At 36.6% G+C, this 22,703-nt stretch overlaps 1 protein-coding gene and 1 long non-coding RNA gene across 2 annotated transcripts in view; both read right to left on the bottom strand.

Annotated features, from left to right (window-relative positions):
• Positions 1–4,815: 4,815 nt before the first annotated feature.
• Positions 4,816–8,074, bottom strand: LOC110878767 (transcription factor bHLH80). Its single transcript, XM_022127129.2, has 5 exons — positions 7,437–8,074; positions 7,128–7,247; positions 6,978–7,043; positions 5,542–5,610; positions 4,816–5,289 (listed from the first exon to the last, which is right to left on the bottom strand). Exons 1-5 carry the CDS (start codon positions 7,854–7,856, stop codon positions 5,239–5,241), a joined length of 726 nt encoding a protein of 241 aa, XP_021982821.1. The 5' UTR covers positions 7,857–8,074; the 3' UTR covers positions 4,816–5,238.
• Positions 8,075–19,102: 11,028 nt separating this feature from the next.
• LOC118482118 overlaps positions 19,103–22,703 on the bottom strand; it is a 29,793-nt gene continuing 26,192 nt past the window's right edge. Inside the window, exon 3 of the long non-coding RNA XR_004867312.1 lies at positions 19,103–19,235. This is a non-coding gene — a long non-coding RNA (uncharacterized LOC118482118). The remainder of the gene's footprint in view (positions 19,236–22,703) is intronic.

Genomic DNA, 22,703 nt, shown 5'->3' with positions numbered 1-22,703 from the left:
TTATTTATCCTGAAATTAACAAAAGATGTACGCTAAATATAAATTAATATAATGTAAATGTTTATAAGGGGTAAACAAAAATATTAATCAATGTTTATTGGTTTTATACTTTATTTTCGTGTTCAACTCTCAACTCAAATACGGTAATCACTATGTTTGCGTGACATTTATAAGAACCATTACCGCAATCACCTCATCCATCATATATCAAGTATATCCGTTAGTTTTTTTAAAGATATAAATTTTTATTAGATTCACTCAACACGTGTATAAACGAGGTTTTTTTTAAAGATATAACATTTTTTTGTTTTTTACTATACAAAATTACATTTATGCAACTCGTGTAATATACGGAGTTTTTAAAATATAACTTTTCTATTATGTAGTATATAAAATTAGATTTATTCAATCCATGTAATACATAGGGTTTATAAAGATATAACCCTTTGTTGTTTGGTATATAAAATTACATGTGCTCAACTCGTATAACACATAAGGTTCTTAAAAATGTAACTTTTTTCATTATATAATATATAAAATCAAATTTACTCAACCCGTATAATACATGAGTTTCTTAAAAATACAACTTTTATTATTATTTAATATATAAAATTACATTTATTCAACCCATGTAATAAACGAGATTTTTAAATATATATTGTTTTTTATTTGATATAGAAAATTACGTTTATAAAATTATATTTATTCAACCCGTGTAATAAACGAGATTTTTAAAAATATATTTTTTTATTATTTGGTATATAAAATTATATTTATTTAACGCGTGTAATATACGCAGTTTTATATAAACTAAATAAACATCGGCTAGAAGATACAAGTTAATTAAATTATCTTCATCAAAGTCTAGGAAAACAGTTCTATCTACAAAAATGCACATCTTTTAACTCAACATACAGTAAATTACAACCTTTATTTATATGCCAAATTTTAGACGGTGTCTTTTAGCGTTAAAGTTGACAAGTTTTGTACTTAATGTTTGAAAATCATACACGTTATGTCCTTTAGTGCTAACATAGTTCAATTTTTGGTTAAATATGATCACTCAGGGGTATTTTAGTTTTTTTACCCATTTATTATTATTATTATTATTATTATTATGATTATTATTATTATTATTATTATTATTATTATTATTATTATTATTATTATTATTATTATCTCCCGGACCCTCCTCAGACCCTTTAATCTTAGCTTTGCTATTGGTGAGATTTAGCGAGTGTTGTTGTTGTTGTTGTTGTTGTTATTATTATTATTATTATTATTATCCGACCACCTCAGCCATCCACCTGCACCGCCACCCCTAACACCACAACCACCCACCTCCAATCAAATCCACCACCAATCCTGTCACCATCCCGCCACCAACAGCCACCCACTTTGTAAATCTATAATTGTTTTTCGATTGATTGTATTACCTCATTAATCTGATTGTAGATTATTTGATATCGCAAGTAACTGATATTGTTATAGCTCACAATCAATGATCAAATGATTCTTATTAGTTAATTCTATCGAATCCGCATGTAACCGTCGGGTGCAATCTTAGAATTGAAACCGATATCGACAAAGTTGTGTATATAAACCACTCCCTATCGCATGCTGGAACCTTTTACACCCACGAATTCACATCAACTTTTCTCTATATCTGCTGCAACTTTCTGGATCTCCGGCAGCGATCAAAAGCTCCGGTTATTCTTTATTTTACTCGATCAATCGTGCAAAGGTACAATTGATTCGTGTTTAATGCAATTACAATCAGGCGATGGTGGTGGCAGCGGAGGCTGATGGCGGCGGCGGCAAAGAGGGAGAGAGGGGTGGGTTGCCGAAGGCGGTGGTGGTGGCGGGTTGGTGGTGGCATATAGTGATGGTGGTCTATGGGTGGATGATGGTTGAGAGAGAGACACAGAGAGATAAATAGAGAGACTGAAGAGAGAGGAGGTTTTGAGTTTATATATGTTTATTTTTTAACTAGTTTATAGACCCGCGTACTACACGGATTTGAAGATAAAAATAATGCAATTTTATAATATGTAATCCAATTTACATAAATGAATTATTCTTATTAAATCAAACAATGTAAAATCAAGATACACATTACATTTATAAATTTCTAAACACTTCTTTATACACGACATTTGTAGTTTTGCTTGTATTTAACTATCATCAGCAAGTATCAATAGCTTAAGGTCATCTCTACTTTTTACTTTGGACAATGCTACATATTATTGGTCATGCATAAAAACTATTTTTTTTTTTAAAAACAAACCAACCTTACATAGCAATTGTTCCTTAAAAAAATATTAAACTTTTAAATTAATAAATATGAAATAGCTAAAGATATAATTATTATTATGCACTATAATATTTACTCATATGAAATATAAATATATATTATTAGTGAATTGAATGAGAAAATGTCATGTGGTATTAATATGACTCTTTTATTAGAATTAGAATTCATATTAAATTTAAAAAGCTTAAAGATCGAATTAACTTGTATTTTAAAAGCTCAATTACATTAGGAATTGGTGTCTTCCATTGCAGCGCAGTGGTTGTACACATCTCGGTGAGGGCTTGGCCCGGGGTTTTACTCGGGTTCGAGTCCGGGGGGGGGGGTACCTATTCCACGGGGTTTTCGCGCATCTGGGGTGTGCTACGCTTTCTAGCGGTGGTCGAGTAGTCGGCCTTTGGACATAGCTCCGAAAGGGTGGGTTTACACGTGGAAAGCAGTTAGCCGTTAAAAAAAAAGCATTATGAATTGCCAAGTGACATTTTATGGAATGTTCGTCGAAGCCGCTTGGTGCCCCGCCCTCCCTTATATATATATTTATATTTATATTCTTAACTAATATTAATTAATTGGGTAAATTAATTCAGTATTATATATATTCTTTTAAAATATAAAAATTATTATTATTTTGATAGTTTTATTTATCCCTAGTGATTACTATACTTTATATCATTATAATTTATTATTTTTGTTTTTTTAATTATTAATTTTCAATTAAAACAACTGTATTGTTCTTAAAGAAATATTAAAATTTTAAATTACCAAATATTAAATAGCTAAACAAATCTTATGACATATGCAAAATAATTATTGTTATTGTTATGCATTAAAATATTTATGCATATGAAATATTAATATCTTTTATTAGTGAATTGAATAAGAAAATGCCATGTGGCTTTAATAGAACTTTTGAATGAGAAAATGCCATGTGCCATTAATATGACTCTTTTATTAGAATTAGATTATTTTTAAAAACCTCATTTATTACATGTATTGAGTAAATATAATTTTATATATTAAATAATAAAAAATTATATCTTTAAGAACCTCGTGTATTGTGTGGGTTGAATAAAAATACTTTTATATACCAAACAATAAAAAAGTTATATTTTAAAAATCCCCTGTGTATTCTCGGGTGGAAGAAATATAATTTTATATACTAAATAATAGAAAAGTTATACTTAAAAAAAATTCGTGTATTGTTAATAGTATACTAAATAATAAAACAGGATGAGATGAAAGGAATTATTATTATAAATATTATTATTATTTTGGAATTCGTATGAATTCTTATTAGGTTTGATTAAATATTATTGATAATCAAAATTTGTATTAGATTAGATTTTAGATTTGATTAAATATTATTAATAATAAAAATTTGTATTAATTTAGATTAAATATTATTATTATTAGTATTATTAATAATTTTAATCAATTAAATGAGAGAATGACAAATGTCCCAAAACAGGTTTCTTTTATTATATAGTATAGATTATTAAATGGATTAAATCACAAAAGTAACCTCATTTGTCTACTAAAATAACAAAAATACTTTGATTTAACAGATAGATTTAACAGGGCTAGCCTTAAAAGACATAGCGTGCAAGATTTTAAAACATTTAGTACAGAATCTGTCAACTTTTGCGCTAAAAGACACCGCCTATAAAAGGGTGTAAACATAAAGTATAAAACTTGTAATTTACTCTTTTATCAATTTAAACGAACTACAATGGAATCCCAACAAATGGTTTATCATAAGTCATGTTAAAATTACATATCGTAATTTAACAGTGGTATCAAAGCAGGTTAGGCAATTAAAAAGAAAACTTCAATAATTCCCTTCCATCAAGTTTCTCTGTTAGCAAATGCCTTTACCGTAGCGATAGTACCAAGGTGTGTAAATAATGTTTTTTCATAATTTCAAGGGTTCGAGACCCACAACACATGATTAAATAATGGTTTCTCATAATTTTAAGTGTTCGAGTCCTATAACACACGATGTAGATTTATGAATATGAACACAAAAGATTAAGTTCATGTGTCATGTCAGGCCTTCAAGACCTAATCTACTAGGCTATGTGTTATCATTTCACAATTTTTTAGTGCATGTTACCGTCACATAAGGATGAGTTCTCACTCACTTTTTCTTACATTTGTTGTGTAAGCGCTTCATTAGCTTTCACTACTCAACACCTATTAAAATAATATTTAATATATATAAGTTTATAACTTAAAAGAAAAGAAGAAAGTGGGGTTAGGTGGAATTTTTTGATTCGTTCCCAAGCCAAAGGTTAGTGGGTGGGTGTGGGTGTAGTCACGCCTTCATCTTCACACCACTTTTTCACAAACCTTAGCGCAGTGTATAGGAGCGTGATACGTTAACACGTGGCCTTACGGGATTCAACACAATTTGGCCCAATTTAATCCACGCTCAAAAAGAGGTACCACATTGATTAAACCAAATAACTGTATTGACCCCCTCAGCCCATTTCATTTTCATGACATACTCAATAAAGCTCTCAGCTTTAGTTTATTCATTCTGGAGTGTCAATGAGGGAAGCTTGTACACTCCTAACGGCCAAACCAGCCCGGTCTTACATTTCCGAACCACTACTAGACAACATTATCACATATAAGCTCCCTACATTGTTTTAAGGGGAGTAGGTAATTAGCAAAAGCCAAGCATACACATTCAGTCATGCTTCACTAAACAAGTTACTACCGTACCAGCAACATCCTAGAGGTGAGTACCCATGATACAAGCGAGTGACCAGCATCGCATATATAACCTTAATCTACTCGTTTCTAATAGTATTACACGAGTCACGAAACAAAAAAATTATAATTTGATCTCAGGTGTTGGAAGAAGCACTATAGCACAAAAGGAGATGTTTACAACATAAACACCGGCCATTTGAGTCATTTCTTCATGTTGATATTGATTGACATGTGCATTTGTCTTGATGCTCCCTAAGTTCCTGCACTTGGCGAGTTTACATGAAACTAGAGTGTAGACAAGAGTTCCATAGAGGTGACACTTACCCCCCATCTGCTTATAATTATCGGGTCGATGTCGATCATATCCATCATGATCATGTTTATGTTTTTATCTCAAATATAATGAAACGAATCGAATCGAATCAAACCCGTAATCATATTAAATGCGTTTAGCTACCTGTTACCCACCCATCCTACAAGTTAATAAATCACTGGAGCAGTGAGATCGATACCTGAATCTGTCTTTGCAGAAACTTGACATACTCCACCGCCTCGTCTAACATATCTGCTGTATTGGTTTGCTGCATCAAATATAATCCCATGCCACATTAGACCCTATCAATCATTTTCAGCTAAAGAAAACCAGTGAAGACTAATGAGGAAATTAACATCATAAATGCCCCCACAATTTACAGATTGGGGCTTCCAATTCTTATATTTTCAGGGATTGCAATAACAATCCAGAAGACATAAGATAATTAAGAATATGCAACTAAATGTAGTTGTAGTTAAATCTCAACATCTATGTGTCCCATTTGTGATTATCCCCTCCACATATATTAGGGTTCAAAGTGACACATTCAAAATGATAATTTGAAACATGACCCAAATATTTATTTTGGATTTGAAATGTTGCTTTATTAGGCATATATGATATAACTGGTACTCAATAGGGCTGTTCATGAGCCGAGCCGAACCGAGCGGACCTTTGCTTGTGCTTGGCTCGTTTACAAACCGAACCGAGCGGAGCGGCTCATTTAAAACCGAGCCTCAAATCAAGCAAGCATTTTCCGAGCAGTAAGTATTCCGAGCGAGCGTCGAGCGATTTTGACAACCATGTCGCCCGATATAAATTTGCTGAGAGAGATACTGACAACGTTGGGTCTCAAGTTTTTATGTCTTTAAAAACAGACACATTTCATGGCATAATATATTTCTTATGAATAACAATGTTGTGGCCGACGGGGCGATGATCATATTACACGAACAATGACGTCAAGAGCAGGAAACGATCAACTTAGGGTAACGACATTAAACATTGAGGCGATAAGCACACTGTCGTTTATCGGTTTAGGGTTTAACTTTTAGATTTGATATTAATTTTTTTATTGTCGTGATTCGCTAGTACATATAGATATAGTTGTAAATTTGTATGTAGTGGACCAAAATCTAATAGAGTGGTATATATAAAACTATAAATTTAATTTATATTTAAGAATATATGTATGGGTGTATATATATATATATATATATATATATATATATATATATATATATAATTTGTATTTGTGTATATATATGTGTATATACATATTTTTATATCTATGTGTATGTGTATATGTATATGTATATGTATATGTATATGTATATGTATATGTATATGTATATGTATATGTATATGTATACTAATTAAAAATAATAATTCGAGCCGAACCGAGCTGAGCGGACCTTTGCTCATGGTTGGCTCGTTTACAAACCGAACCGAGCAGAGCGGCTCGTTTACAACCGAGTGTCAAATCGAACGAGCAATTTCCAAACAAGTGACGAGCGGTTTGAACGGCCCTAGTACTCAACAAGATTGAAAAAGCAGCAAGTAGTACAGTGTATCCAATGAAATGTAAAGCAGTTTCCAAAAAAGGAAAACTCTGACCAAAAGAGTTTTCTTTACCTTATCCATATTTGGAACCAGTTCTTGAAGCTTCCTTATTCTGTCACTAATCCGAGTCCTCCTAACCTGTAAAAAAACCACAAATCAACTCACAACACTTCACTCACTCACTCACTACCAACAACACAAAACAATTCATTAGCTAATTACCCGCTCCGCGATACTCCGAGGATGAGTCGCACACCCGCGCTTCGCCCGCACTCTACACGGCACAGAATCCCCCAAAATCTTATCCATATCAGCATCCAACAACATACTTTGATCTCCACTCTACATATTACACAAATCTAATCAAATCAAAGTTTTTAAACAAATTGTGTGTACATATATATTTATATATGTATGTTTCATATTTTATTAAGCAAGTTGCAATAATAATTTTTATTTTTTAATTAACTAAGTAACTAGCTAATCTGAAACTTTATAGTATAGTATAGTTTGGATTAGAAACAAACTAACCAGTTGAGTGGTGAACTTAGCTCGTTGATTATCTAACCCACCACCGATGTCTCTAGAAGATGAAAGATAATCATCAAAACTAGCAGTTGAGTAGTTAGGTAGAAACGCATCGGGATTGTTGATCTGAGAAAGAAACTCAGCTGGAGAACTGTTTTGTCGGAGACCGATGGGATTAGGTATCAGCAAATTTGGATCAACAAACGTAGGTTTTGTGTCAGCAGTGGTTGTTGTTGTTGCAATGGAAGTGTGTTGATGAACATGAGGAACTATAGGAGGTGTTAAGGTTGGTTTGGGTGGATCAATGATGACGTCTTCTTCTTCAGATTCCAGTAGAGCTTCTAGCCATGTTGCCGGAGCTGACCGGAACCTGGAGAGTCCGGTACTGGAGCCGCCGCTAGTGCCACCGTGTGTCGGTTGCATTTGGTTTGATCTCTATTGGGTTGTGTTTGTTTTCAGACAAGATTTCTTTTTGGTTAAGGATTAAGGAAGTCGGTTGTTTGGTTTATCTTGCTACGAGTGCACGGCGGAAAATGTTAAAATAAAGGAAAAAAAATTGAAAAAGTGAGTGAACATGAAAACAGGTGGATGGGAGGAAAGAAAGGATACGTCACCGTGTCACAGGAGTAAATGCTCTGCAACATCCGGCGATAAAAAAAATTGATTTTATATATTTCATCTAGATTTGCGGTTAAAATATATATGGTCACTTTTTTTTTATATAAAAAGGGTACTTATTATGATTTAAATATATAACCTTTTTTTATAAGGAAAAGAGAAAAAAATGGTGAACAAACTTTTTAAGTGTCTCACCAAAAATTTTGTTGAAAGATTCTACACCAAATAAGGAAAAATGAAACAAATGGTGCACAAACTTTTTAAGTGTCTCACCAAAAATTTTGTTGAAAGATTCTACACCATTGTACAAGCTTCATGACTATTGACAAGTCTGTAGCTCTCATCCTTGATCTATTGGTTAGAACTTAGAAAGGTATGTGTTGTTACAATAAATACGAGACTGAGAGTAGTGGACAGGCTGGTTAGGCAAATGCAATGTTTTAAAAACCGGTTTTTAAATAACACCGGATTCGGCAAAAAAATGGTTCAACCGGTTGAACCAAGTTGTACCGAGCGGTTCAACCAGGTTGACTACCTAACTCTATAATTTAATAAATTACAACATCAACTCAAAAGTTAATCCAGAAATGCATGATTACATATTAAAAGATGATTCAAAAGTAAATTCATAATAAAAAATTATCCAAAAGATAATCGAAAATCATTCAATTTTCCAACAATCTCTTTTAAATGAAAGTGTACGATATATTTAAGCCATTTGAGAGTTGAATACATCAAGTTCACGATCGCATAAAGGATGAAATTCACTATTATCACCATCCTTATCAATTAGAGGATAACTATTTTCGTTTCATACAATATTAAATAAGAATTTTTAGTTACGAATAATCATAATATATAAAAATTACGTAAGATAAGTAACATATATAATAAAAAAATAAGTAACATATATAATAAAAAAATAAGTAACAACCCAAACTAAAATAACCCTGGGCCGGTACCGGTATTATGTTTCAAACCGGTATACCGGATTTTACCGCCGGTACAAACCTTATGTCGTTTCACTTATTTACCGGGGTGTTTCGTACCGGATTTACATCTGGAAACAGTAATACCGGTATAACCGGTCGGTATTTACCGGTTTTTAAAACATTGGGCAAATGACTTCAAGGGTTGAAGTTTGCCTAACGCAGGTCGTGGGGTCCCTCTACGTTTGCTAGACATAGGAGGAGGTTCACTAGTTATGTTGTTATTCACTTGAAATCGTTGGCTGAAAGAAGTTCAGCCTCAGATGTTTGAGTTAATGAAGTTATGTTATTCGAAGTGAAGAAGAGAAGCATACATGAAGCAAGTTCTCGAGGGGGAAGAAATAAGGCCAGAGATCAAGGAAGATCTGGGCTGATCGGAATGTCTGGAATGAATGACATGGTTTGTCATTTATAGAGAAAGCTTCTTCCCAAAGGGGAAACCTTTGACTAGTGAACCTCTGCTACAGTAGGGGACTTACCCGTTTAGGGGTTGAAGGCTTTGGACATGCGGGTAAAAGGGTGTTCTCTTTTGCACATGCCACTTTTGCGGCTGAGAGAAGAGTTGGTGGGTTATTAGTGATGTGACTGATTACTGTGCTTGTTCCTTTTGCTGCTCACTATAACTCGTGGGTTTTGAACCTTTTAACCATTTAACCTTTTAGGCTGTTATGTGTTTTAGTCATATTATTGAGGATTGAGTTACCCCCGTCATCAGCCCCCCAAGTCAGAGGTGTTTGGGGGTGTATACTCAAATGCCTCTGACTTTACACATTGCTTTTCATTGCTTAAAGGCTTCAAGGCTTCGAGGGTTCCTAAGCAGTTGAGTTTTTGAATTTTGAAATGACAACTGATGTGATGGGTGGCAGTTATCGTAGGCGGCGGTTTTGATTGTCTCTTGTGTACTAATAACTTCCTTCTTTATTATGTATCTCTTTTCTATTTACACTTAATAACTTTTTCATTATCTTCTCCAAGCGTTCCATCGATCCCTTCTTACATTCAGGTTGGTCATCATCCTTCCTTCTTCATTTTTTCTGTTCTTCATTTTAATCGCTTATCATAGGTGCTCGTAAGGACCTTTCGGTCAGTTATTCTCGTCTCACTCAAGAGGAGGTAGAGGCGTTTTGCATTGAGTGGGGTATTGGTTTAAAATACAATCCGGTTGCACCGGGTTATGACAAATCCATTGATCAATGTCCCTCTGGATCGATTGCTTTGTATTGTCGTCATTTCGAATTCTCCAATCTCCGTCATCCATTCTCAATTTTTGTGTTGAATGTTTTGGAATATTACCGATTCTCGTTTGGTCAAATCCATCCTCAGGGTTTGGCTAGGGTTTTACATTTTGAGGTTTTGTGTCGGGCCTCCGGCTATGATCCTACTTTGTTGTCATTCCGCCGGTTCTTCCGTTTGGCGAAGAACGATGATTGGTTCACTTTTGAAACATCTAAAGTCGATACTTGTTTGGTTTCATCTATGGTTACCACCCTTGGTGCCTGGAAGGACCGGTTCTTTTGGGTTTCAGAGTCAATTGTTCCTTTCAAGATGATTTGGAGACACCCAGACGCTGTTCTCAATGAACCGGAACCCTCTGAGTCTGAATTAAATAGTTGTTTTTTAAGGCCATCCGGGAATGTCCTTCAAGGGTTTGGCCTTTTCATGAACATTTGCTAGTGTTGTTGGGTATTAGCAAATTATGGGATAAGCCTGATCGGGATCCGGTTCTTATGAGGAGTGGTCAGGGTATGCATTTCACCTGTTTTGCTTTTTTACATTCCTTTTGATTATTTCCATATATTTTTGTTTGTTATGGATTTTGCAGTCATGTCTGCATTGGATTTCGTCAAAAGCGATGATACGTCAGATGTTGCATTTACGGACGCTGAGGTTGCAGCGGGTGATGATACAGTTGTTAGAGGCTCTGAACACAGGTTTGAGGATGTGGAGTATGTTAGTGTTCCAAATATGAAGGGTTTACCAAGACAGCTGCTCCTAAGGCTTTGACCCGTTGCTCTGCTCGACGTATGCTGAAAAGTGCTCCTCAATCCACTTCTTCTGATCATGTGGATTTGAGTGACGACATCGAGGTTTCTGGGGATCAAGGCCCTGATGCTGAAAAGGAGATGAATTTGATTGTTCTTGGTAAGAACAAGTCTTCGGGCAAGAAGGTTACAGTGACTCCTATTCAAGGTTCGTCGGGGAAGGATGTTGAGGGTTTGAGTGAAGATGAGGTTTGCGTCCCCAATTGGAGTGTTAAGGTCGGGGATAATGGCGACATCAGATTCCTAATTGATGGAGAAAGGGCTGGTGATAAGAAAACCTTCTTCTAGGAGTTTGTCAAGTGTTTTCACTCAACGATTCCATTCTAGGTGGTTGGTATGGCCCTTGTTCCTGTAACTCGAATCCTAGCCCGGTATATCCCATTTTAGTTTTACACCATTGTGAACCTTACTCTTTTTTTACTCTCTGATCGAGGTTCTCGGCATTGAAAAATCTTCGTAAACTAAATCACACGTGTATATGTTGACATTTAAGAGATATACAGTCAAGAAAATCAAGAGCAATGGTGATATATATATATATATATATATATATATATATATATATATATATATATATATATATATATATATACGCGGATTAGATACCAAAAAATAAACACTCAAAAAATGGCTACAATTTAAGGAATGTGTTTAGTGACGCCATCATATTCCTAATTGAAGTAGAAAGGTCTGGTGGCAAAAAAAGCTGCTTCCAAGAGGTTGTCAAGTGTTTTCGCTCGACGATTCCATTCTTGGGTGGTAGGTTTGGCCCTTGTTTCTGCAACTCGAATCCAAGCCCGGTATATCCCATTTTAGTTTTACACCATTGTGAACCTTACTCCTTTTTTTTACTCTCTGGTCCAGGTTCTCGGCATTGAAAAATCTTGGTAAACTAAATCACACGTGTATGTGTTGTCATTTAAGAGATATACATTCAAGAAAATCAAGAGCATTGGTGATATATATGCGGATTAGACACCAAAAATTAAACACTCAAAAAATGGTTACAATTTAAGGAATGTGTTTAGTGACAGCATCAGATTCCTAATTGATGAAGAAAGATCTGATGGCAAGAAAAGCTGCTTCCAGGAGGTTGTCAATTGTTTTCGCTTGACGATTCCATTGTTGGTGGTTGGTTTGGCCCTTGTTCAAGTAACTCGAATCCTAGCCCGGTATATCCCATTTTAGTTTTACACCATTGTGAACCTTACGCCTTTTTTACTCTCTGATCGAAGTTCTCGGCATTGAAAAATCTTCGTAAACTAAATCACACGTGTATATGTTGACATTTAAGAGATATACAATCAAGAAAATCAAGAGCAATGGTGATATATATATATATATGCTGATTAGACACTAAAAATTTAACACTCAAAAAATGGCTACAATTTAAGGAATGTGTTTAGAGACGGCATCAGATTCCTAATTGATGGAGAAAGGTCTGGTGGCAAGAAAAGCTGCTTCCAGGAGGTTGTCAAGTGTTTTCGCTCGACGATTCCATTCTTGGTTGGTTGGTTTGGCCCTAGTTCCTGTAACTCGAATCATAGCCCGGTAAATCCCATTTTAGTTTTACACCATTGTGAACCTTACGCCTTTTTTACTCTCTGATCGAGGTTCTCAGCATTGAAAAATCTTCGTAAACTAAATCACACGTGTATACGTTGACATTTAAGAGATATACAGTCAAGAAAATCAGTGCAATGGTGATATATATGCGGATTAGACACCAAAAAATAAACACTCAAAAACTGGCTACAATTTAAGGAATATGTTTAGTGACGGCATCAGATTCCTAATTGATGGAGAAAGGTCTGGTGGCAAGAAAAGCTGATTCCAAGAGGTTGTTAAGTGCTTTCGCTCGACGATTCCATTCTTGGGTGGTTGGTTTGGCCCTTGTTCATGTAACTCGAATCCTAGCCCGGTATATCCCATTTTTGTTTTACACCATTGTGAACCTTACGCATTTTTTACTCTCTGATCGAGGTTCTCGGCATTGAAAAATCTTCGTAAACTAAATCACACGTGTATATGTTGACATTTAAGAGATATACAGTCAAGAAAATCAAGAGTAATGGTGATATATATATATACTGATTAGACACTAAAAAATTAACACTCAAAAAATGGCTACAATTTAAGGATTGTGTTTAGAGACGGCATCAGATTCCTAATTGATGGAGAAAGGTCTGGTGGCAAGAAAAGCTGCTTCAAGGAGGTTGTCAAGTGTTTTCGCTCGACGATTCCATTCTTGGTTGGTTGGTTTGGCCCTAGTTCCTGTAACTCGAATCATAGCCCGGTATATCCCATTTTAGTTTTACACCATTGTGAACCTTACGCCTTTTTTACTCTCTGATCGAGGTTCTCAGCATTGAAAAATCTTCGTAAACTAAATCACACGTGTATACGTTGACATTTAAGAGATATACAGTCAAGAAAATCAGTGCAATGGTGATATATATACGGATTAGTGAAACACCCTAACACGTAATAACATAAAAATGACGCAGCGGAAAATTTTGGGCCTTTAAAATTTCTTTCTATCTTAGTCATGTATCATACTTGGGGTTTGTTACTAGAAATTTTTAAAGTTAATTAAAGGGTTTACATCGTTCGTTCTGAATTTTCACATCAATTACATATACGCGTTTGAGCTACATGACTACTCTTCCCGTACAATTTTTGCCCTTGACTCGATCTTCAATCCTCCAATACTTTAAACCGACGATAGACCGTGTAACCTACATTCACCACAAACATGCACATCATTAAAATTTGACAATCTACATTCATAATCTATCATACATAATTAATTGACCACGCCGCAATCTTTCTATGTGTGCCAGACTTTTCGATTATCCTTCCGAGTACAATCTTGCATTCCAATTCCTCAAAACTTCACGATGGACTACCATAGCATACCTGCAAATCTCATTTCATTCTCAAGGCACATGATTAGTAACTTAGTGCTCAAACATATTAAGGCTATGTACACATATATACAAGCCCCATTCCCTCATGTACAATTAATACTACATCGTACCTACGCACATCCGTATGTGCACTTTTGGTCACATACTACACACACACATCATACGTACATACATACTTACATGTACCCGCGCATACCCCATACCTCAAAACATACATGCCTGCATTCATTCGTATCTTCATATATTCACCAATACACTTCTACACATGTACCTACTTTCATGCGTTCCTACATTCATGTCTACGATCACACGTACTCCTATACATACACTAATACACATTTGCATACGCACACACATTTCTATACTTTCACATATATACATACATACACTTCCACATACGCACCTACATTCGTACATCTCTACACACATGCATACATACACATCTACATACGAACATATCTCTCCTACATCTTAACATACAAGCATATTCTATACATACCTTTATACATACGTATATACACATCTACACACATACATACCCTTCCTACATTGTTACATATGTGCATATTCTCGTACATATCTATACACTTCTACATACGTACCTACATTCATGTCTCTATTTGCATGCATACATACACATCTACATATGAACATACCTCCCCGCGATCTTTACACACATGCATATACTTATACCTATCTTTATACATACGCACATACTTTAACGATCATGTACTAGATCACACGTACCTCTTACATAATCATATGTTATTAATATGGGTCTTAGTCTTAGCTTTTTGGCCTATCAACATTTAAGAACCATCAGAATCATGTTTGGAAAGTCCGCCGTAGTCCACGGATATCAAACCGAAGCCCACGGTATGTCAATTAACTTAAATAATGAAGTTTCAGCTTTTGGGACTTGGGAAGGCCGTCGCCGACGCCCCTAGGGCCGTCGGCGACGGGCCTTGCATTTACCCGTAGCCCAAAAACCCGTAGACAGGAAATTAACCCGTCAGCACAAAAATGGTTTTTCCCTTGCCCGTCGGCGACGGCCCCCCACCCGTCGGCGACGCCCTCTAGAATCTGCAGTTTTCTGCAGATTCGTTTCGTCGTCCGTACGCACTAAAACGTGCGTATCTTTTGAACCGTTTACCCGTTTAACCTCCCGTTTCTTCCTACATGCTTGTAAATTCGCATTCTACCATGTGGACTTGAAATCCCATATCCGAATTAAGGAAATTCTTAATTTGTGAACTATCGACTTATTATTCATTTATGACTTGTTTGACCCGTTCATATTTTCTTCAGCAACACATTCGATTTAGCCCAGAACTTACAAGAACATTATAGCTATAAAACCTTTACATTATCCGCACTTCCACTCACCCATTAACGTGCTTATGCCCAATCCTACCCGTCACCCGGTTACCATTCCGTAGACACTTCTTATTCTTCGTTTCATTATAACATCAAGACCTCATTTTTGACCCATTACATCTACTTAGCAAAATCGTTGGTTTCATACCACCCATCCATTATTTGTCTCAACCATTATGCTAATTAACTAGAACGCAACCTTACTTAACAAATTAAGAAGTAATTCCGGAAATCACTTACCTTGCGCATCCGTGTTCGTAGCCGCTTCCTTGCCTCATCTTGACCCGTTAGCCTTCCAAGCTTGAGTACGTGTTAATGTAGTTCCTATCCTTTCATGTCACCACATCCATATTCTTTGTTAGCATACAAACTCATACATATCATCCATCATTTCTAATTCATACCTTACATTAGACTTTCATTAATCAAATTTTTAACAACATAAGGCATAGATCAACAATCACATCTTTTCAAGCTCATATAATTCTACATGTCATCATACACAACACATAATGATATAACATGTACCGTATGAGTTCTCAAGTCTTATATTCGTGTTAGGAAGCCTACCATACTATTCTCACATTCGTTGACTTTCTAGAAAGTCAACTATTAAACGTACAAGTTCTCATCCTTATAACGATACGGTTACGTTGATAAAGTTAACCATACTAATAACACTATATGCATTTCATACTCATGTTCTAGGACACACGTACGCGCATATAATTACTTACACACACATATATGTAATACATTTCATTCATACTAGCATTTTCATGTCTCTACAACTAATACTATAACACAGATTAGCTAAACCAATATCGTTCCAATATTACTCCTTTATACAAATCTCATATGCTTCTCATTTAGTGTACATTTACTCCATGATTTCAATTAAGAAATTATTCAAACATATGATGAACATCATACCACTTCAGCCTAGAGTACAACCTCCTAATGCACACCTTTTTACCAAATCATATAACCAACCAAAAAAAATCATACATGTATTTCATCTAAAATATATTTCTCATGTTCAATTATAACCAATTACATGACATCCAAATATTATACATTTTCATCCATTACATGCATTCAATCTCATCTAGAAATCTCACCTAGACATTTCATCAAACACTTGGTGTGCATACCACTATCTAAGCATAATGTACAAGTATTTCATGCCTCACTTCCAACTTCATGATTTCATTCATCAACACCACTAAACATCAAGTAACTCATATCATGCTCAATTTATCTAACAAGAATTCATCATATACCACATCATACATCAAAATTACACAAGAATTGAACATGGATAATTCATTCATATCACCATCCTTACCACTACAAGTGGGTTTTATGTCAAAGCATCAAATGACATCAAAATCTTGTATAATTCATGTTCTATATGATGCTTATAACATATATTCAGACCCAATTCATACTAATTCGTGACTCCATCATAACCCACTTCATACGAAATTACCAAATCATAAATTACAACTTACCAAGTGATTTATAGGGCTAGATGATCATGAATTCATGTACATGCATTAGATCCGAGGTGAATTTCCCTCTCAATTTGATGATTTTCTTGAATTAGGGTTTCACCCCTTTCTTCCTCTTCCCATGATCGATCTCACGCACACACACTCCTTGTGTGTGTGTGATTTTTGTTTTAATTAAATTCAATTTCACATTTGGCAATTCTAGTCCCTCAAGTTTGTCACACCATCATAGTTGCCACAAGTTTCATTCCTTTACTTATTTTGTTAGGCTTTTAACTAAGTTTAATAACCTAGTTATTGTATTTCATTTAATTAACATGGCAACGTACCTACGTATTAATAATACGAGTTTTGGGGTGTTACAAATCTACCCCCCTTAAAGAAGGTTTCGTCCCCGAAACCTTTCTCATTTCCATTAAACACAACTATTCTATGTTTGACTTCTTCTTATCAAATCTATACTTTCCATGCCATACTTCCATGTAACCTTCTCATTTCCTTGACCGGTTAGTAAAAGTTCATCGTTCCTATATATTCCAACTTATATTAATGCTTACTTATAAAGGCAATCATTACATCCTTTTATGTTTTAAATCCGTCCCACGTATTTAAACGTAACTTCCATACCCTTCATTCCTTCTATGTTTGAATCCTTCTAGCGGTTTCAAACATATCATTCGTACCTTTTCTTTCTTACATGTGTTTAACAAAAACTTAAAGTTTACCTACCTTCAGCAACTAGGTTTTAAGGTTAGTCATCTTAGTTGTCGAATCATAATTACTTCATTTTAGTTCTATCCATATATGAGTTTTCTTCTTCCTTACACATTCAACTACCCAAGTAAATGGGGTTCGGCATAAACACTCTCAATGAGAGTTAAGCATACACATTCGATTACCCAATTAATTGGGTTTCGGCATAAACACTCTCAAGGAGAGTTAAGCATACACATTCCACTTACCCAAATAATTGGGTTTGGCATAAACACTCTCAATGAGAGTTAAGCATACATATTCCACTACCCAAATAATTGGGTTTGGCATAAACACTCTCAACGAGAGTTGAGCATACATATTCCACTACTCAAGTAGTTGGGTTTTTCGCTTTTAATCATAACTTCTTCTTTCAATCCGTATAACGGATTAAGCTTCTAGCATTCATTAGTGCATTCAAAATCACCCGTTCAAAACGGATGGTAGCTCATTCTTATTCGACTTGTTCGCTAGAACCGGTCGACTCGCATAACTTTTCATAACCTTCGTTAGCATAACCAAATCCGCAATGGATTTGCTATTTCGCATTCGCTACAACATAGCGCCCACCTGCTACCCAGTTCTACCGGACATATCTGCAATAATTACCACGGTCTCACGAACGTCATATGCTTCTTGCGTACTGGCCAGGTGCGCAATTCACACACTAGTTTCGTGCCTTCGTGTAATCATCGCCTTATGCCCGAGAAATGGGTTTCAGTTTCGTGCACATTTCTAAAACTTCCCCAAGACCACATCATTGTCTTTCGTTTAATAATTACCCTCCCAAGGAGACCCCTTCCTTTTTCTTTTGACATCGGTACTCATACATATTAGTAGTGTGTACCTGGGGTTAATTTGCCTATTTGCACCTTTGCCCGCCTTAGCGTTCATCCTATTCTGTATTCACGGATCATCCTCTTCAAACTCTTAAGCTTACCTTGCACATAACACACTATTAGTTTCCTTCAAATACATAATTTAATACATACCTACATTCGCCTTTGCATTTAGGCCTCGATCGAGTCTTGGATTGTACGGGTTCTTGATTACGAGAGCACACCGGTTTGAGTTCAAGCATTTACTTTCTATTACTTGATTCTCTCAAACCAGGCTCTGATACCAACTTGAAACACCCTAACACGTAATAACATAAAAATGACGCAGCGGAAAATTTTGGGCCTTTAAAATTTCTTTCTATCTTAGTCATGTATCATACTTGGGGTTTGTTACTAGAAATTTTTAAAGTTAATTAAAGGGTTTACATCGTTCGTTCTGAATTTTCACATCAATTACATATACGCGTTTGAGCTACATGACTACTCTTCCCGTACAATTTTTGCCCTTGACTCGATCTTCAATCCTCCAATACTTTAAACCGACGATAGACCGTGTAACCTACATTCACCACAAACATGCACATCATTAAAATTTGACAATCTACATTCATAATCTATCATACATAATTAATTGACCACGCCGCAATCTTTCTATGTGTGCCAGACTTTTCGATTATCCTTCCGAGTACAATCTTGCATTCCAATTCCTCAAAACTTCACGATGGACTACCATAGCATACCTGCAAATCTCATTTCATTCTCAAGGCACATGATTAGTAACTTAGTGCTCAAACATATTAAGGCTATGTACACATATATACAAGCCCCATTCCCTCATGTACAATTAATACTACGTCGTACCTACGCACATCCGTATGTGCACTTTTGGTCACATACTACACACACATCATACGTACATACATACTTACATGTACCCGCGCATACCCCCATACCTCAAAACATACATGCCTGCGTTCATTCGTATCTTCATATATTCACCAATACACTTCTACACATGTACCTACTTTCATGCGTTCCTACATTCATGTCTACGATCACACGTACTCCTATACATACACTAATACACATTTGCATACGCACACACATTTCTATACTTTCACATATATACATACATACACTTCCACATACGCACCTACATTCGTACATCTCTACACACATGCATACATATGTCACACCCCCAAAATCCCACCTGCGGAGTACTACCGCTTGGAGGCGTGACTGACCAGGATCCAGCCACCAATCATACTGAACAGGCATATAAGTAGTTATAAAAGTTTAACCATCACGATTGGTGTTCCAAAACAATTAAGTTTAAGTTGCAAGCGGAAGCATAAGTTTAAAGTTGTAACATAAGTTCAAAAGTTTCAAGTTTAACATAGTCTTGTAGCAATCCCTGTCCCACAACGATCCTCCTCCATGCAAGCTCCCACTGAGTACCTATGGTCCTGCAAAGCATGTAGTAACGAGTCAACAACTAGTTGAGTGAGTTCACGGGTGGGCGTTCGTTTTAGTTGTTTCGAAAACAGTTTACTTTATCTGGCGTCCTGCCGTGGGGGTTACCCCATAGTTTTAAAAACGTGACCAGTTCGTTCCCAGTTACTCCGGCACTCCGGCCGTGGGGGCTACCCCATGTAGTTATCAGGCATTTCGGCCGTGGGGCTACCCCATGTACATCATCTGGCTCTCCAGCCGTGGGGGCTACCCCATGTGTATACTAGACTCGTTACCGTATCGATTGCTGACTGTAGTCATGTTTATGTGCCCTGAAAACATCAATGTCTATCATCATTGACGTGCCCCAGATCCATTAGTTCACGCCCGTCCTCTGCGGCACGGTGTGAGGCTTGTCAGACCTAAATAGCGCTATCTAACTAATGACCCGCTCGCCATTGGCCCGGCGATTAGTCGATACAAAAAGGAGGGACTTCGTGATAGAGTTTTAGTCTAGTACGTTTATCCGTCCATCCGGACGAGGAATCACATTCCTGAACCACTGACGTCCTACCCAAGGTAGACGAGGAACCACGTTCCTTAACCCCGTTCCCAACCCAGGGAATCCCATGCTTTGTAAAGGGTGTGAACTCACCTTGGTTTGCTCGGCAGTTAATCACAGAAAGTCAATCAAGTCGCAAGTAGTCAATAACGTCCTAACACGGATATCACGTATAATCAGATTCGAACCAAGTAGTGTACAAATGTTCAACACGTTTGGCAAGCACGTTTAGCAGTAACAGTTAACAGTCAATAGAAGCACATACGGTTCACAAGTTCAGCCCAACTACTTAGGCCCAAACACGTAAAAGCAGTTAACACAGAAGCCCATCAGTCTGGCCCATTAACTAAGGCCCAAAAGTGTGGTCTCGAGTCGCAACCGGACTCGCAAGCATGGTCTCGAGTCATGCTGTGTGTTGATCATGGATGGTTGCGAGTCGCAACTGGTGTCGCAACCATGGTTTCGATTCATCATGCTGAGGTCTCGAGTCGCAACGGGACTCGTAACCTGTGGTTTCGGCTTGTCCTGTTATGGTTGCGAGTCGCAACCGCGTGGTCTCGAGTCATCACGCTGTGGTTGCGAGTCGTAACCGGGTGATTGCGAGTCAGTAACAGTCGTTTTCAAGTTCACGTGTTGATGCAGATGGTCAGATTAATGGTACAGTATAATCAGGCCCAAATCCGGAAATAACCAATAGAATTCCACTAACATATTTCCTAATCAGGTTATTAGTCAAAGATGGATCAAAATCACAAGGGTTTTCAATCTTCAACTATCATTCAAAGTGTTCTTCACATATTCAAACTTATGTTCATCAAGTTCATAACCTATTAATCACTTATTCAACCAAAACTATGAACAAGCATCAAAACACTAAACATAACACACAACTCGGTTTCCATATATGTCCGATTTCATCACAAGTGCAACCCGATTTCATCATTCATTTTTAACATACAATGAATCTATTTTCAACATCAAATATGTATAGTTCCACTCATAACAAGAAACATTCATGAACCGATTTCTTTTCAAAACATTATGTATAACTCATCTTAACATATTGTCACATAATCTCATCTTACAAACATAACATAAACACACTAACATTTAACAAAGCATTAAGAACACTAACCGGTTATGGGTTTCGAGGGTGTGTGAAAGGCTTCCAACCGGGTGTGTGTGTGAGCCGATCCAAGTCCAAAGATCCAAGAATGGTGGAGTGTGTTTGTGTTCTAGAGTTTAGGTGAGAGAGAGAAGTAGGAGAGTGTGTGTGTGTAATGTTCAACAAATGGCAAGAACTAACTAAGGTATGGTATATATATAGTCGAGTTCCAAGTGTGTGCACCCTTAGTGGGTTTCGAGTGGGGGTTTACGGCCCAATGGCCCAACCGGCCAAAGGCCCAAACCGGCCTAATGGTTACGGTTCACTCGAGACCACATGGTCTCGAGTCGGGTCCTTGTTGTTTCGTGTCGGGTTCTCGGTTCACATATAACACGTACACAAATATATACAATACACACATAACAAAGCACTTATCACATAAAAAGGTTCACGTTATCATTTTAACTAGTCACATAACGTACAAGCAAGTTACACCGAAAAGTTCTAAATTTCGAGTTGTCACATCATCCCCAAGTTGAAAGAAATTTCGTCCCGAAATTTGATGGCACTCACTGAGGAAGCTAGTCAAGTTGTAAGGTTTTCCCGGTTATCCTGGGGTGTCACATCCACCCCCCGTTGATCTGGAATTTCGTCCCGAAATTCCGTAGCTTCAGCCTCAGTAGCGTTTGTACTGTTCTCAAACAGTTGGGGATACTTTTGTTTCATCCGATCTTCGCGCTCCCAGGTAAACTCTGGGCCGCGACGTGAGTTCCAACGAACTCGAACAAGAGGTATTCTAGTGCTCTTGAGGACCTTAACATCCCGGTCCGTGATCTCGACAGGTTCTTCGACGAATTTCAACTGTTCGTCGATCGTGAGTTCCTTCAGAGGAACTACGTGCGTCTCATCTGACAGACACTTCTTCAGATTTGACACATGGAAAACGTTGTGAACTGCACCGAGTTCTGCTGGTAATTTCAGTCTGTAGGCCACCTTGCCTATTTTCTCAAGAATTTCAAAAGGTCCAACGTATCGTGGGTTGAGTTTGCCGCGTTTACCAAAACGAACCACACCCTTCCAGGGTGAAAC

The sequence above is a fragment of the Helianthus annuus genome, chromosome 9 (genome assembly GCF_002127325.2).
Source record: "Helianthus annuus cultivar XRQ/B chromosome 9, HanXRQr2.0-SUNRISE, whole genome shotgun sequence".
NCBI classification, from domain to species: Eukaryota; Viridiplantae; Streptophyta; class Magnoliopsida; order Asterales; family Asteraceae; genus Helianthus; species Helianthus annuus.
This window is presented reverse-complemented; position numbering and strand designations above follow the sequence as displayed.

Excerpts from the sequence above, each read along its gene's own strand:
- LOC110878767 (XM_022127129.2), bottom strand. The coding sequence starts at position 7,856 with ATGCAACCGACACACGGTGGCACTAGCGGCGGCTCCAGTACCGGACTC. Across the intron at positions 7,248-7,436 it reads CTAAGTTCACCACTCAACTG|AGTGGAGATCAAAGTATGTT; the intron begins GTTAGTTTGTTT and ends TGTAATATGTAG. Across the intron at positions 5,290-5,541 it reads TTCTGCAAAGACAGATTCAG|GAACTTAGGGAGCATCAAGA; the intron begins GTATCGATCTCA and ends CGCCAAGTGCAG.